Genomic DNA, 17,753 nt, shown 5'->3' on the forward strand with positions numbered 1-17,753 from the left:
TCACGTGCCGCAGTAGTGGTGAAACGAACCGTACGCACACGTACGTGACTGCCGTGGCAGGGCCGGCAGGGCGACGCGCCACGCGCCGTCGCGTGGCCGAAGCAGAGCAGCATGGTCCAGGCGCAACACACCAGACCACTACCACTGCCACCATGGTTACGGTGTGCCACCGACGGAGCCGTCACTTGTTCGATCAGTACAGTCAACACTCACCGGCGCGCTGTCCGCGTCAGAGATCGGCACGTTTACCTCGTGGCCGGCGTGCGCGGGCTCCGGGATCGGACAGCCCTGCACGGTTCTCCAAAAGCTGCGCAGTTACGTGCCGCCGCTGCGCATTTGGCTATTATTTCCTCGCTTTTAAGTTTTAAGCATGGAAACCTACTCTCTTTTACGAGCAGTTGGCTGCACTTTCTTCTCCAAAGGAAAGGAAATGCAGTCTTTGACATGAGAAGGACAAATGCTGCCAACCAACGTGATCACCGAACAGTATTGCCACCCCCAGGCTGCAGAATGCCGGGCGGCACAAGGAAAGAAACGGCCCGAAACCAACCAGACAGCAGCAGCATCAGGGGGAGGCGCCAAAAGGCGACGATATTGTTTGCAAATATCGTGTGCCAATCAGCAATTCAGCATGTGGAAACAGGAAGCCGGCTGAGATACTTGCTCTCTGCTGCTTTGTGGCCGCGTGTCACGCCGCCATGAACGAAAAGCACATGATGCTTGGAGTGGCCCGTGATCTTCCTTGCTTTTCATCTCAGCTAACCGCTCATCTATATCAAGACTTGCTTCCTTTTTTCTTCTTCTTCAAACGCCAACAGGTCGATATAATCTCCAAGGTTAGTCACATGTGCTAAAGCTTATCCAGTGAAGATAACCGGTGGCTACTTCATTACCTGATGGCCTGACAGTGCTGGCACTCACCTCTGGTAGGGGGTGTTTATTTCCTAGAAGCTAAACTTTAGTCCCTATCACATCGAATATTTGATACTAATTAGAAGTATTAAATATAGACTAATTATAAAACTAATTGCACGGATGGAGGCTAATTCGCGAGATAAATTTATTAAGCCTAATTAATTCATAATTTGACAATGTGGTGCTACGGTAACCATTTGCTAATACTAGATTAATTAGGCTTAATAGATTCATCTCGCGAATTAGCCCAGGACTTCTGCAATTAGTTTTATAATTAATTTATGTTTAGTCCTCCTAATTAGCATCGAACATTCTGATAAAAAACTAAACTTTAACCTAGTATCAAACACACCCGTAACATGCCACACGGGCTTTCTTACCGCAGCGAGCAGAGCAGAGCCGCGAGGGGCGTCTGCCAACCTTTTGGCGCAGCGAGCAAATCGATCGAAACGGAGACGTCTGATCGCGACGTTGCATCGCCGGGGGCAGTGGCCAGGACGGCCTGCTGGTCCCGGTAAATGAGGCCGGAACCGTGTCATCTCCGTTGGGAAATTATTGCAGGATAAGGACGCGAGCGGGGGGGAGAAGAGATAACGGGTGGCTGCTCATTTCCACCACGAGCTAAAGGTGCAGCCGCACATATGGCTCCGGCTCCGGCCACGGTTCAGTCCCTGCGTGGCTGCGTGGACGCAGGCGTGCCACTGCTACCAGCTACTATTTGTTTTTTTCAGAACGCGCCATGTATACGTATACACGGAGGTTACTCCATCCGTCCTAAAATACAATACATTTTAGTTTCACCTAAGCTAAAGTTAATCAAGTTTATAGAAAAGAGCAAGTAACACATAAAATTAGTAAATTATGCTAATGTACAACTACTCGTTTGGTATTCTAAGAGCAGTTTATAGTATGCTAGTGTACGACTACTCATTTGGTTATGGATCGGAACGATTTGACTTTGGATGATAAAATAAGCTAGGCTAAATTTGACTTTAGATGATAAAATAAATTTGGTCAAATTTGAAATACTTTGACTCTCCAAGATTCTTAGAATGACTTACAATTTGGGATGGAGGAAGTACTATATTACTATGTTGTTATGTCAGGCATGTTGGATGAAGCCTCCTTCTTGCACGTGTGGATCCTGATTAGATTTGGATGGTCCTGCATCACATCGGAGTGGTTTGAGGTCATAATAATGGTCCATACTGTGCGCCATGAAGCTTAGTGTCAGAGCACAATGTGATCCTAATTAAATGGCAAAAGGGGCACGATTGGTTGGAGGTGCAACTAATGTGAAAAACATGCAACGCCATAAGAATTATTTGACTCTGAGCTTTCGAAAGCGAGATACTCTCAGTAGAAATGGACTTAATTAGTTCTCCCACATAAATAATGACTAGAAAAACGCAGGAAATCCTATAGCCTCAAGTCCCAAGGTTTGCATCGATCGCCTCTTCTCTTTACCACGGTGTATACGTGTTAGAGTCTGAGAGATGGTCTAATGATAATATCCCCCAATTTTTAAAATGTACTCTCCAACACCGCACTTTGACCGCATGTACTTACAATGCTCAATTGCTCATGCGTGATCATGAAATTGAGATAGTATGGAAGGGGCTTCAAATATGAATCCAATAATATCATATTTGCATAATAGTAGAATCTATAAATTCAAACACTAGTTGTGGACTAAAGATTAAAAAAATGAATATCAAGTTGCTTGGTCATCTTAGAAAGGACGGGTAGCAAAAGCCTGATATATACGTGGTTTTTACTATCTCGGACTTAACTCAGATTGGCCACACCAAAATCCTAACTCATAAAAGAGTAGCCCCCTTCACCCACTTTAGATACCCAGTAGCCACTAAGCCAGTACGTATAACTTTCTATACATGATAAGAAACATAAAAGTGGAAGAAGAAAAAGCAAGTATCACTTATTGCTAAATCTATACAAGCAGACACGAACTCGTCTGACTATTCCAAACAACACCACCGGTGGCTCATACAGGATACTGCATGCTCGCAACAATCGTCACGTATTGTGGTCACCACTCTGCACCCTCCACTGCACCAATATACAAAATAAAATAGCGGGATATGAGATTTAGGGTAGAACTATGCTCAATCAGCTTACTATAGCACGATAGGTCTGTTATAGCTCACTATAGCAGTGCTATAGCCCGCTGTACTCCACCGCAGTGCTGAAAAATCGTGCTCTGCAACCGTTGGTTGTTCGCCTGAGCTGCGCGACACCACACACGGACCCACACACCGGCGGACCGGCCCATCGGCGTGAGGTCGCTGTCTGCCGGAATAATCCCGGCGACACGCGATCCCACACGACAGTTACCGCCCATCGCATCAAAATTTAAGCCCGAGGAGCGTCCACTCGAAACCGTCCACATGTAGCAGCACCATCCTTTCGTATCGCCATTAATTTTTTCTTGTAATTTTTAGGATTCGTGCCTTGGTCACGGTTGATCAGGACCCCCAGACTTATCCCAAACCCTGTCCGTTCGGTGCAAGCGCAACGCCGTTACAAAATACGACCACCAAAAAGGTTGCCGTATTTTTTTTTAACTCCCTCCGTTCAAAAGTCATTTTATTTTTTCTAAATATATAAATATTTATTATTATGTATCTATATATACATTATATTTAAGCGCATATCAAAAATTATGCATCTAGAAAAACCAAAACAATCTACAATTTAGAAGGGAGGAAGTAGGATTTGTAATATGGTAAGGGCATTGCAAAATGCTAGCGCGCGCCACTGTGGATGCTGACGCCGGTCGCAACACCAGACGCTACGCCAGATGCGACGCGGATCCGTCACAGGCGCAGCCAGTACAGCAGGCCACTGATCAACTACACTAATCCATGCCCTCAAAAAAAAACTACACTAATCCTGAAGAAAATTTTAAGAAAAAAAAATCTGGAACTAAAGCTACACCTAGTCCTAGTACTAATCCTCCTGCTGAGGCCAGCCATGGCCACTGATGCGTCACTGTCAGGGTGGGCCCGGCCCCCGCGCTGAATAATGCTCGAGTGGGGCGAGTGCCGGTTTTACAATGCTACGGGCACGAGCCGAATTGAAAAGGGGCAGAAAGGGAAACAAGGAGAAGAAAGAAAAAGAAAATCTGCCTCTCCTCCCCTAGCTGCTTCCCTTAATTTAATCCCCGCCATTCCTCCGCCTCCCTCCATTTTGCCCCTGCGGCGTAGCACCACGCTGCTGTAGGCCTGTAGCCCAAGCCTGCTCACTGCCCGCACGCGAGCTCGATCAGCAGCCAGCCGCTCAGCTCAGCTCAGGCGTAAAGAACGCCGCCATGGCCGTCGTGGAGCGCCGCCGTCGCGGCCACGCACGGCGCGCGGTTCTCCTGCTGCTCGTCGTCGTCACGCTGCCGGCGGCGATCCTCGCGCCGGCCGCCGGCTGCTCGGCGGCGACGTTCCTGGACGAGGACATGATCCTCGGCGCGGCGGCGGCGGCGAAGGTGGGCGGCGGGAAGCAGCTGGGCGGCGGCGGCGGCGCGAACACGAGCGGGACGCGGCCGCGGGGGAGGTCGGCGTACTACCTGGGGTGGAAGGAGGAGGTCGCGGCGATGGCGGGGCGGCCCGAGCTGGCGGAGTGGCTGCGCCGGGTGCGGCGCCGGATCCACGAGCGGCCCGAGCTGGCGTACGAGGAGGTGGAGACCAGCCGCCTGGTCCGCGACGAGCTGGCTGCCATGGGCGTCGGATTCCGCCACCCGCTCGCGCGCACCGGCGTCGTCGCCACGCTCGGCACGGGGCGGCCACCCGTCGTCGCGCTCCGGGCCGACATGGACGCGCTGCCCATCCAGGTACATCGACGTGTTCATATCGCTTCATACGCTGCGCACATGTGCCAAATTAACCATACTGCCCATCGATCAACTGAACTTTTCAAAGTTTCTCACTTTCTCCTTCTTCAAGTTAAATTCTTTTTCAAGTTCAAGGGGTATCAACAAAAGACAACATACGCATAACTTTGTTCGAAGTGCGGGAAGTTTTTTTTCTTTTTTCAAATTCAAATGATTCCAACAAAATTTCTGCACAATTCAGTTCATGCGTCGCTATAACGCACGCGCCCCTTCGTTGAGTTGAGAACTATCCAGAGAGAACAGAGTGTAGCCACTTGCTTAATGGATGAGAATTGAGATGGTGCACCAATTAATTAACTATGCAAATAGTCCAGCACTGTCAGCAGCTAATGCTCTCTGAACTATCATTTGGTTCATAAAAAAAGAAAGACCACTAATTTTTTTTAAAAAAAACCTCGCAGAGGCTTTGTTCCTCCGTGCAACAATGGTTGGTCCTTTGGGTGGTCGCGCTCGTAGGCTACCTGGAGTAGGAGCGCAAGGGCAAGGATGTCACATGTTTCCTTTCTTGTGAAAAATGTGATCCTCCTTTACGAGCAATGCCGCGCGCCTCCTTGTGAGTGAGGGCCTCTGCCTGCCTGTCATCCTTGTGGCCAGCCCAGGCCGGGCCACTTGTTGTTGGTGACTGCTGGACCAGTGGTCCTTGCAACAAAAGTTTCTGAAATGCTATCACTGAAAAATCACAGCAGAGAGAGAGACGGAGAGTGAGAGCGAGAGAGCACAAGTGCACAACTGCACAGGCCAGGCTGTGGACTTCGTCAGTCCTGACGCCTAGCTGTGGTCACCGAACACCGAGAGGATCGCGGTGCCATCCTGCCGAATCCGCTCTCGATCGCAAGCACATCGCGGGATGGATGGGATCATGGGAACCCGTGTGTCCTTTGGGAAAACCAGGGCAAAGCTTTCTCGTCTCTTGCCCGAAATGGCATCCGTCGCTGGACAGCCGAACAGGCAGGTTGGGCTCTTGGTCGCGGAAAGCCGATCCGCCTGATTGTCCAGAACGGGCAGTTTTAGGTTTTGACGACCGAAAACACCTCAACAGCGAGCCCTTTTCTCACGGTCGCGCTCGCGCCATTGGCCGTTTGTCCGCTCATGCGTGCTCGGCGATCGGCACGGCGATGGTTACGTGCCAAATGCCACTTTTTCTGAAAAGATGACACGGCCAGCTGCCGTTCTTTTGTTCCAGGTTTTGGCACGGCACTCGTGACTGACGAGGTGCCTGCGCCCTGTTTCTTCCCCTCCCCCGTGTGTTGTTTCAGGAGGCCGTGGAGTGGGAGCACAAGAGCAGGAACCCCGGGAAGATGCACGCGTGCGGCCACGACGCGCATGTGGCCATGCTCCTCGGCGCCGCCAGGATCCTCAAGGCCCGCGAGCACCACCTCAAGGTACGCACGCCGCCACTACCCTCTGTAACTGTCAAAAACTGAAAATCCTTTCACTTAGCTGCTGTAAGTGTAAGTGTAACATCTCTTTCAGAGTGAACCTCGATCTCTTGCCGTGCAAGGGATGGGATATGTCTCAGCCGCCTTACTGATGTCATCTGGACATTTTTGAATTCAGAAAGAAAGAAAAAAACTGTCACCTGAACTTTCTTTTCTTTAACTTAAAACGTGATCCGAGTTTAGGTCGCTAGATTCGCTCTGGGAAAAAGCTTCTGCTCAAAACCATGGTATAAGACGGGTGTCAAAGTGCGGAAATGATGTGCTACCACTTTTATATGCGGGTGATGATCGGCTGGTGCTGTCGTGGCATCATGCTAATGTCAGCGTCAAGGAGTCATATGCTAGTACTCTTAAGCAATAATTCTTGTTCTTTAAGAAAAGCACTAATTCTTTTCAGCACGTGCGTCTCTGGCCCGTTGCTTGAGGATAGGTGCAGTGTCACTGGCTCTGTATTGTACTAACGTGCATCAAGGAAAAGTTATTCCTCTGCACTCTTATATGCAACGTGGTGATGGTACTTGGTACGGCACTCCTTGTTTTTTCTTTTGGGTTCACTGGTTTTCAAGGATCAGATGCTTCCTGATTAGTGTTCTTGGCACTTCTTTCTGCCGCAATTTTAGGGTTTTGCTAGCATTGACATGGCATTATTGCTATCCTGCAAGGATCTATTGTTGGAGATGTTAAATGTTCTTCCTTGGCGATTGACACAAAACGGCATCTACCATTCTGCTTTTTCATGCCAGTATGTGACACAGTAATAAGCTGCCAGTTTCTGTACCTCTACAAATTTATACGACTACAGGAGTAAGTGTACAACTGTACAAGACATCATGGCCCCCTTTGAGATGACGACGTGAAAAATGTGTCGCCATCTCCAGCAAACTTGTCCCTACACCAACCACTATGTCATGTACGGTGACGAAGCCGTACGGTAACCAGAGCATCCAATCTTTACTGCTGATGAAACCTCTGGCATTTTTGGTACGTGCAGGGCACGGTGAAGCTTCTGTTCCAGCCGGCCGAGGAGTCCGGGTGCGGCGCGAAGCGGATGATCGAGGACGGCGCGCTGGAGGGCGTGGAGGCCATCTTCGCCGTGCACGTCTCGCACCAGCACCCGACGTCCGTCATCGGGTCCAGGACGGGGGCCCTCCTCGCTGGCTGCGGCTTCTTCAAGGCCGTCATACGCGCCGACATGAACGAACACCGGCGATCCGCCGCCGACCCCATCCTGGCTGCCTCGTCCACCATCATCAGCCTCCAGAACCTCGTCTCCCGCGAGGCGGACCCCCTGGACTCGCAGGTGGTGTCGGTGGCCGTCGTGAACGGGACCGGCGACGGCGGCGTGGTGCTGGGCGGCACGTTCCGGGCCTTCTCGAACGCGAGCTTCTACCATCTCCGGCGGCGGATCGAGGAGGTGATCGCGGCGCAGCCGCGGGTGCACGGGTGCTTGGCGTCCGTGGACTTCTTCGAGGACGAGAGCTTCTACCCGCCGACGGTGAACGACGCGCGCATGTACGGGCACGTGCGGCGCGTGGCGGCGGAGCTCCTGGGCCCCGGGTCCTACCGCGACGTGCCGGCGATGATGGGCGCCGAGGACTTCTCCTTCTACTCCCAGGCAGTCCCCGCCGGGTTCTACTACATCGGGGTGCGGAACGAGACGCTGGGGTCCGTGCACACCGGCCACTCCCCGTACTTCATGATCGACGAGGACGTGCTACCCACCGGCGCCGCCGTGCACGCCGCCATCGCCGAGAGGTTCCTCGCCGAGCACGGCTCCCTCATGGGCTCCCCGTCCGCCGACGACCTGGCCAGAGAACAGGAGCTGTGACCGGGCACGGCGAGGACGAGCGCGCCGGCGGACGGCGAGGGCACGGTGGAAGCTGAGGCCGATCGCTCGGGCGCCTTGGGTAGTGGTGGTTCCTTTGCGCGTGGTGTGGTGTTGGAACGCGGGCTCGGATTGGTTTAGTTTTTGAGGCCGTCGGGCTCGTGGTGATCGATCGGCTGATGATGATCCGCGCGGCCGTCGGGCTCGTGGTGCCGGTGGGTTTGGGGTTTTACCGCGTTTCGTGTGCGTGAGCCAAGGAACCATGGCGGCGAACGGGCGGTTGGCGCGTGTAAAGAACCTGGAGAATGTTGCGTTCTGCTGGTGGCGTAGTAGGCTGTACGTACGTGTTTTTGCCCCAGTTGGGGATGTCAGACTCTTCCTTCTCATTGACAAAACAAATGGGTATTGAAGCTTCTATAATCATCACATCATGTAAGAGCTTATGCCTGGCATGAAACTGCTACTAGTAATTTCTAGGAATCCGGCCCTCAATTCTGCATCTATACCAATACAACATGTCACTTCATACGACTTCAAACATAGGCTTACAATACAACAACTTCGCAAGATGTAAAGAATTGTTTGTAACAGTGGTGTTACAAATCTTCTGACAAATTTCTGTTCTTCCTATTTGGGTGCTAGCCGCCATGCTAAAATATCATATAAATAGGTAAATAGGGTTCAATGCTGCTACAGAAACATTTACCATGCATGGAAGGTGAGTGATATGGTGCTAGTTATGCCATCATACACATAACATAACTATTATTATCTAGGAACTTGGTTCATGTTATTAAAAAAAAAAGAGTGCAAGAGGGCAAGGAACGGCCTGTAGCAATAGGCCAATAGTATTGCAGTTGTGACATTTGTACCAATCAATCCTTCCTATCGAGCACTAGTTATCAGGTCAAACAATATATAAAATAGCCAAAGTATTGCAAAGCTGAATACTGGTGCAGAGGGAAATGTGACTAGAATGATGTATACCTTGGGAATGTTTTTAGTGCCAGGAGGTGAGCTGAAGTTTCTTCTTCCATGAATCAAGCTGGGACCAGACTTTGCCTGAAATTCAAACAAATGTCCTCAAAGTTAAATCAAATGTACGTGATAAAATTGCAGATCTTAATATAGGACTCATCCCAGGACAATGAAATAACAGTGTCAATTGATGTGTATAGCATGTTGGATTGGTCAAAAGTTTGATCTAGATATTTTGTTACAGAGTGACCTCATGGCAAAGTTTGAAGCAACAAAGCAAAGGCTTGCATAATAAGATCACATAGCAATATTAGCAGGCAGCATAAAAAAATCCAAATGAAGCAACACAAGTGAACTTTGTTTGCACAAAGGTGAACAAACAATGAGTAATATCTTGAAGGATGAGCAGAGGCTATAGCCAGCCTCATTGTGCAGTACACTCTTGGCTTTAGGTAGTAAACCAAAGGTGAAGCTCTCTGGTACCTGTAAAACAGAAGCTTCAATCAAGCTACCAAGGAGTTTGAGTGACATCCACACATAATTAAAAACCATTGTGTAATTACTTAAGTGAAGATAAATGTCCTACAACTGAGGTAAAATATTATTCAAGATGTCTAGTAAGGAGCAGGGGCGGAGGCAGCTGGATTCCTGGGTATTCCTGGGAATACCCAACTTTTTTTCAGGAAAACAAGTATATACATCAAGCAATGCATATATGCATACGATATTGAACCACAGTTTTCATTCCTGAGTTCAAACTTAGCCCAAAAGGACGATCTAACCCAACACACGAAGTCCTCCTCCCACCAGGCCAGCTTCGGCCCACAAATCACGACCCACAACAGGCAATAGACCCGCCAGCCTGCTCCCACCATGCCACGGACAGCATCACCTTCCGTTCTCTCGCTTGATTCCTCTCTGCCCCGTTCGGCATTCTCCCTCCTCCTGCTCCCCAAAATCCAAAGCACTGAAAATCTTAAATCGTGGATCGGCAGGTGGCCGGAGTGGCGGGGACGGAGGGCAGAGGCCGAAGACACAACAGGAGAGCCGGCCGCAAGCGCCGGCAGGGGGCCGCGGCTTGTGCCCTCCCACACCAGCCGCTGCATGAGGCCGGGGGTGCAGCTACGGCGCTGCGCAAGGTGGAGGCCGCAAGGGGCCAGGCGCTGAGGCGCATCAAGTAGAGCTAGGCGAGCTGCTGCAGGGTCAACAACCTCACAACCAGTGAACTAGAGGACAGAGGTGAGCAGCAGAGCTTTGCAATTAGAAATTTTATAGCACAATTGATATACTATTTTGTTAATTAGTGCTTATATCTTTAAGTGTAGATCACAAAGCTTTGCAAATTGCAAAATGAAGAATAAGAAGCTGATTGATTTGAGGACTTTGTGGGAAAGGAAGGCAAAAGCACAGAAGGTGGGCTCGACATCAACACCGCAGCCAGTTATCAATAAGAGTGAAGCTCATAATCCAGATGCTCCTCTTGTTGAGGCAGTCACAATTGAAAGTCATGTTCAGATTCAAAATCAAAGTACTCCTTTCTATTGAGCCTGAGACAGTAACCAATGAGATAGCAAGAGAGGTAACAGAACCAGAGATTGCTAGCAATGACCTATAAGAAGCGCGCGCACAACACGACGATTGCAGATGAACAAGGGGGAGAAAAGGATACCTTCGATGTGAAAGACTGAAACATCATGTTCTTGATTGGGTTAGCAGAACTGATAGCAGAATCCCTCCCCTGAAAAGAGAGCAAACCTCAAATCAGCCGCCAACAAAGGCATAACACCCGACACCGTAGATCAAGCGAAATTATCCATACCAACGGGGCAATCTTAGTCACTTGCGGTGCCAGCGGTGGAAGCCCCTTCACGAGACGATGCGGCATGATCCGGGCGTCCTCCATCTGAAAACAAGAAGAAAAAAAGAGGACAAGTACATGTACATCAAGCCCCGACCTTTCGTATGAGCAGGCGAGAAAATTTGTGTATGAAAACAAAGATGTAGAATTGACCACATGGGTGAAGATCCGCTCAGATAGCTTGGATCGAAGAGCGCGCGCGGCCATGGCTGCGACGCGATTGACTTGCGTCGGGGATGTTAGGGTTGGGAACTGGAGGATTGGACAGGGAGGGTAGAAATAGAAATCGGAGAAGAGCTGGAAGGAGACTCTACACATCTAGGGTCTGATTGGTTTCCTTCCGGTCGCACGCACCGGTCATGCAGGCCCCCGTTGGCCAGGCTCCCGAGGTGCGCTAGCTTTTTGTTTGGTTCGCGTTTCAATGCAGCCAGGCGAACCAGAGGAAATTGATTGGTTGCATGCTTCGCTAAGCACGTCCAGCCGCTTTCTCTGTCTGCCATGCATCGCGCGAGCCTGGCTCCGGAAAACGAAGGCTCTGGCCGCACCGGGAGCCAGGCTCCACGACCACTTTTGCACGCAGCGGGCTAGGCCCAGCACCTAGCCCAGCTAACCAATCAGTCCGAGATCGCATGCGGGGACCTTGGACGGAGGGTGATGCAGCAAACCAATCACCCCCTAGGTAAGACGTGCGATAGCCCATCAGTTACTTACAGGGCCCAGCACGGCGAGGAGGCGCGGCCCATTAGAGTTCTTTTATATTTCTTGTACATGTACATTGTGGTCTAGGTTTTATAATCCTATATAAAATCATTTACAAAAAATCCAATAATTTAAAGAATGCTGTAACACATGGAAAATCACGTTAATATAATTAAAAATATATCATACGTTTGCATATTTGTCTCTCACAAATATTCCAATTTTCTTATAGTCGGCATGGTATGGAGATGTCAGTTTAGAAAGATAAGTAGTTGCAATTTTGGAAGGCTATGTTGTTGTCATCGTCTTGGCATGGTCATAGTGGGTACATTTGGTTTACGCTCATGGCCACCTCACACAGGCAAAAAAGACACTACGCGAGGGCACGCCTACAATTGGCGTCCATCCAAACAAGCGGAGCAATCATGGCCAACCAAAAATTAATGGCCGGGCAGGCGTCGAGTCTGGGCACTCTGGCGATAACGGGGAGTTTCCCTAACAGCATCCTTGCACTTGCATAAGGGGGTGTTAGAAAGGGGTGCTAAACTTTAGCACCCTATTTTTTAAGCATATTTTAGCATTTGGGCTCCCAAACAGGAGTGCTAAAAGGGGTGTGCTAAAGTTTAGCATTCCCATTTTCTTTAGCACACCCAAAGAGTGCTAATGGGTGCTAAAAGTGCTCCTAATCCCATTTTCCCCCTGATGCCCCCCTCTCTCCTCTCCTCTCTCTCCTCCCCGCCACCTACCTCTTCTGCCTACCCCGCTGCCTCCGCCGGTCGTGCCTCCGCTGCCCGCCCCCGCCCCCTCTGCCAGCATGCCGCGCCGCCTCCGCCGGCCCCGCCTCCTCCGCCCGGCCCGCCGCCACCACCTCACGGGCAGCCGCCAGTCCGGGATCCGACCGGCGCCACCTCGCCCTCTCCGCCACATGCCTCCTCCGAGCGCCCCTACTACCTCCACCGGTCGTGCCTCCTCCGGCTGCCCCCACTGCCTCCGCCGGCCCCGCCGCCAATGCTGGGCCCCGCCTCCTCCGCCGGGCACAGCCGCTGCCGTCCGAGCCCCGCCTCCGTTGGCCCTGCCTCCAACGCCCGCCTCCGCTTGGCCCCGCCTCCTCCGCCCGGCGCACGGATCTGGAGGGGGCACGAGGGAGGAGCGGGGAGGGAGGCGGCGGCGATGGTGGCGGGAGGAAAGGGAGGCGGTGGTGTCGGGAGGGAGGTGGCCTCCTCCACCAACTCTCGAGTCCGCCTCCTCCGCCGGGCCCGGCCGCCTCCGCCGTCCACGCCGCCTCCTCCGCCGGGCATCGGGGGCCTCTTCGGCGGCGGGGGCAATGGAGGCGGCGGATGGGGTGCGGGGGGTGGTGCCGGCGAGGGGAAATTTGGAGCTTGCTTGGATTTCTTGAGTGGATTACAAGAGCAGAGGGGTATAATTGTCTTTTGCAAACTAATGTGCTAAAGTTTAGCACACTATCCAAACAGCCTTAAGTGTTAAACTTTAGCACTACATTTGAGGGTGCTAAACTTTAGCACAGTGCTAAAGTTTAGCACTTGCTATCCAAACAGAGCCAATTCTCAGAACCTGGAGATCAGGATACAGTGGCTTCAACCACGCGGACTAGTAGAGAGTACTGACTTTAGGTGCCATCCCACAATATTTAATAAGGAGACCTCTAATTAATAATTCTTAGTATGTGAGATCATATGTTTTGTAGAACCACAGTGAGCGATTCAGATGCTCTAACCAATCAAGCGACCAACCAGCCATGCTGCATGCACACATGCAACCAATCACACGGGTCCTGTGTGCTCCCAGCCTGGCCATGGGCGGCCTGGCTCAGAGGTGCGAAGGATGTGTTTCTCCATGTAACCAATCAGGTCCCAACTCAACAACTTGGTCCTTGTTTACTTGGCGAATTTGGGAGGTGCCAAATTACTGTAGCAACACTGTAGCGTTTCGTTTGTATTTGTGAATTATTGTCCAATGATTAACTAATTAGGCTTAAAAGATTCGTCTCACAAAGTACAACAAAACTGTGCAATTAGTTTTTGATTTCGTCTACATTTAGTACTCCATACATGTACCGCAAGTTTGATGTGATGGGAAATCTTCTTTTTCATAGTGCCAAAGTTGGGAGTTTTGTGGGAAGTGAACAAGGGCTTGCAGTGCCTCGCACCGTTCCGTACCGTTCCTCACATGGTCCCTGTCCTCCCTCCTCCACCTGCCCTGCCCGGCAGTACACTCCATTCTCCCGTGCCCTGTTCTCTCGCGAAATCCTCCGTACCGGATCTCACTGCGCCACCGACCCGCCGTGCCGGACACCGCGGCTCGCGAGGCACGAGCGCGCGAGCAACAGAACCCAACAAAACGAGCCGAGCCCCGATGCCTCCTGCCTGGTCTCTGTTCCTGGTTGACGCCGGGCCCACCGTGCCTGTTGACTTTACACAGACATCGATCACCGTGCGCCCGCGTCGTGTCTGCGTCTGTGCTGTGACTGTCTGACTTCAGACTGTGAGAGAGTAGGGTGGCACTGGCACTGTAGCTGTGCTCGAGCTCGGCTTGAGGCCAGAACAGCATGTCACACGAGCAATTTCCTGCGAGTGGTGAAGGGGGCTGGGGTTTTTGCGTGAAAGCTGGAGGCGTGAGCAAGAGCAATCAATCTCCATCATGGACATCATGCCAGGCAGCAGCAGATTGGCAGGTGCCCTCGTACGGGAAGGCATTCACACCTCAACTCGTCATGCTGCGGGCAAATTGATTGAGGCCTCGTCTCGAGCCCGACTCCTTCCGTGCTAATACCTCTCCGTTGACAGCGCTGCGAGAGGTGCTTCTCCGTTCTAAATATTAGATCGTATGCATTTAATATAGTGCATATCTAAATATATAATAATATCTATAAATCTAGAAAACTTAAAATGATATACAATTTGAAGCTGATGGAGTATTAGCGAGCTTAAATCCAAACATGGTAAAATGATGGTTCCGTTTTAGTTTTTTTTTACTAACCATAGCTGTATTGACTAGGAGAATCGGCTGACAACAAAATTTTAGCTTGTTGATTGATAAGTATTGTTGCTGGCATATTTACTGCATATTTACTGCATGTTTTAAACCGTTGCCTTAGCGAGTCATGTTCGGATCTTCAGAGCTACTCCAATATTAGCTGTGTTGACTAAGAGAACCGGCTAAGATCTAATAAGGTCCTGTTTAGTTTCTCCCAAAATCCTAACTTTGGCACTACGCAAAAAGAAAATTTCCCATCACATCAAACTTGCGGTACATGCATGGAGTACTGAATGTAGACGAAATCAAAAATTAATTGTACAGTTTTGTTGTACTTTGCAAGACGAATCTTTTAAACTTAATTAGTCAATATTTGGACAATAATTCACAAATACAAACGAAATACTACAGTTGCGCTACAGTAATTTTGGTTGTCCAGTTGGGCAACTAAACAAGGCCTAACTGGTTGATTGGTAAGCCTCCTAGGCTACTAGCTGGCCCATGACCGAAGCGTTTAAACGTTGCCTCTAGCTATTTTAGCACATCCCCGGCTCTCTGCAGATGATTTGGACTTCGGATGCATGTGTCACTCTCGCCTGTTTGACTCATGGCACTCTCAATGGAAAGTCTGATATTGTATCAAGAAATCATACTTCACAATGTCACTTTTTTATCTAAAGTCTAAATAAAAATCCAACCAATCATTCTCCCTTCTAGTACCGGATCCTCTGTGCATCATGTAAAGGAGCTTGAGTGATGGGTAGCAGCAGTGCAAGCGCAAAGGATCCGACGGTAAGCAAAAAGAAACTATTTGGGTCTTCCCAACGCAGATTCGCTGGTTTCTCGGTCCATCGGTGCGCGTGAGACTTGGTTTCCTCTCTAGGAAATGGTTTCTCTCTCCATAATAAATTCACTGCCACATCAACAAATTACTTAGTTGGTATGACAATTAAAAAGGATAGAAACTATCATCAATGTCCCATTAGGACTGCCCTCGTAGCACTACATGATGATCAGCCTTTTCTGTCCCGAGACCACGATGTTGACGCTTCGAACGCTACGTTAACCCATTTCAGAGTATGCCATTCACCAGGATAGATACCGCGAAGTACCATCAGGGCGAGCTTGCAAGGACCACGTTTTTCAGCAGTACATGTACATTATTTTTTTCTCTCATGCCGTCCATGTCGGTCCCTCTCCACAAGCCGATGCAACTCTCCTTTTTAACCCTAGCAGACGGGGGAGACGGTCCGGGGAGGTACGGTGAGGTTCATTTCCGGCGTTCAGCGAACCACCATGTAATACTGAACACTCGAATTAGTATAGAGATTCTGCAATTAATTTTATAATTAGTTTATGTTTAATTCTTCTGATTAGTATCAAATATTCGATATGATAAGACTAAACTTTAGTCTCTAATATCCAAACAACCCCTTTCACACAAAAAAATCACAGCCGAACACGGGCGCCCGAGCCAAAACAACAGCCAGCCAGGCAGCCAGTGGTCGCCAACCTTTTCACACTCCACAGTCACTCTGCCTCACTCCCCCACTCATTAAATACGCCCGCGCGAACCCTACCACGCTACACGCCGCGCGAGCGCGACACTCCCAGCCCACTCCGCCGCGCGCCAGAGCTCGCTCACTCTCCCGCTCGCCTCCTCCGCGTGAGCGCGCGACGCCTCGTGTCCGCTGCAATGGCAATGCGCGCGGTGGCCTTGGCCGCGGTGCTCCTCCTGGCCCTGGCGGCGGCCGGGGGCGCGTCGGCGGCGACGCTGGCGCTGTACAACCGGTGCGGGGAGACGGTGTGGCCGGGGATCCAGCCGAGCGCGGGGAAGGAGCTCCTTGCCCGCGGCGGGATGCAGCTTGCGCCCGGCCACGCGACCTCCATCCGCCTCCCCGCCGGCTGGTCGGGGCGCGTGTGGGGCCGGCAGGAGTGCAAGTTCGACGCGGCAGGCCGGGGCCGCTGCGCCACGGGCGACTGCGGCGGGACGCTCTACTGCAACGGCGCGGGTGGCGCGCCGCCCGCCACGCTGGCGGAGATCACCCTCGGCTCCGGCTCCGGCGCCCCCGCGGCGCAGGACTTCTACGACGTGAGCCTGGTGGACGGGTACAACATCCCCATCGCCATGACGCCGGTCCACGGGTCGGGGGCGAACTGCGTCCCGGCCGGGTGCGTCAGCGACCTCAACCGCGTGTGCCCGCAGGGTCTCGCCGTCCGCGGCGGCGACGGGAACCGCGTCGTCGGGTGCCGCAGCGCCTGCGCCGCGTACGGCGCGCCGCAGTACTGCTGCACGGGCAACTTCGGGACACCGCAGCAGTGCAAGCCCACGGCGTACTCGAGGCTGTTCAAGTCGGCGTGCCCCAAGGCGTACTCGTACGCCTACGACGACCCGACGTCCATCCTCACCTGCTCCGCCGGCGCGTCCTACGTCGTCACCTTCTGCCCCCACCGCCGCTGAAGACGAACCCCAGCAGAGGAGGTGGAGCCGGTGCGTGCGTGCTCTGCTCCCGTTCCATCAACATGAATCAATGGCGTTCACGAGGAGACACCTTGTTTAGCTGTAGTGCGTTGCTGTTCTCTAAAAAAAACTTCCTTTCTGCCACCGTTGCATTGCATCTTGTAGAATTGATCCGTGTGTGATGAGATCCGGTGGCCTACCGCTGGTAGGCCGGAGATGATGGGGGGTATATCAGTATATGGGTATATGCTACTAGCACTGCATTTTCACGCCACGGGCGGACGCGCACCAGGGCGTCCCTTCACCGCCACGGCATGTTGGACTCCGCCTCCTGCCTCTTGTGCGCCGGCGCGGAAGAGGACGTCGACCACCTCTTCGCTTCCTGCCCCCACCTCTGCGCGTTCTGGGCGCTGGTGCTCCCAGGGCGATCCCCTCCGGGCACGGCGCGGGATGCAGCGGAATCCGTCGTCGGGCTCTTCTCCCTCCATGCGCCGGCGGTGGGGCACACGGCGGCCCTGGGGGTCCTTTGGATTTTTGCTTGCTTATTTGCTTGTTGTATTTTGGGTTCGCCCACTCCCGTTTCGTTGCAGTTGGAAGTTCAGCAGTGCCGCTGGCCCCCCTTTGTTCTCTAAAAAAGATGCACTGCATTTTCACTCTGAAATCGTTCCCAGATTTACCACTCT

General features: G+C 51.7%; 2 protein-coding genes and 1 long non-coding RNA gene across 4 annotated transcripts; 2 read left to right on the plus strand and 1 right to left on the minus strand.

The window, feature by feature from the left end:
- The first annotated feature begins 4,022 nt into the window (after positions 1-4,022).
- Positions 4,023-8,506, plus strand: LOC117852774 (IAA-amino acid hydrolase ILR1-like 6). Of its 2 annotated transcripts, XM_072293309.1 has the most exons (4): positions 4,023-4,756; positions 6,073-6,198; positions 7,247-7,674; positions 7,991-8,506. In XM_072293309.1, the coding sequence occupies exons 1-4, from the start codon at positions 4,247-4,249 to the stop codon at positions 8,226-8,228; spliced, it is 1,302 nt and encodes a 433-aa protein (XP_072149410.1). In that variant the 5' UTR covers positions 4,023-4,246; the 3' UTR covers positions 8,229-8,506. The 2 variants fall into 2 exon arrangements, with proteins under 2 accessions (XP_072149410.1, XP_034590909.1); XM_034735018.2 differs by having other exon boundaries at positions 4,026-4,756; positions 7,247-8,331.
- Positions 8,507-8,619: 113 nt separating this feature from the next.
- Positions 8,620-11,571, minus strand: LOC117852775 (uncharacterized). The gene is made up of 3 exons (XR_011898089.1): positions 11,070-11,571; positions 10,878-10,961; positions 8,620-10,796 (listed from the first exon to the last, which is right to left on the minus strand). It is a non-coding gene; the product is annotated as an uncharacterized lncRNA (long non-coding RNA).
- A 4,610-nt stretch (positions 11,572-16,181) lies between these two features.
- LOC117851437 (thaumatin-like protein) lies at positions 16,182-17,339 on the plus strand. The gene has a single exon (XM_034733254.2). It carries the CDS (start codon positions 16,306-16,308, stop codon positions 17,068-17,070), a length of 765 nt encoding a protein of 254 aa, XP_034589145.1. The 5' UTR covers positions 16,182-16,305; the 3' UTR covers positions 17,071-17,339.
- Positions 17,340-17,753: the final 414 nt, after the last annotated feature.

This window comes from Setaria viridis, chromosome 4 (genome assembly GCF_005286985.2).
Source record: "Setaria viridis chromosome 4, Setaria_viridis_v4.0, whole genome shotgun sequence".
Taxonomy (NCBI): Eukaryota; Viridiplantae; Streptophyta; class Magnoliopsida; order Poales; family Poaceae; genus Setaria; species Setaria viridis.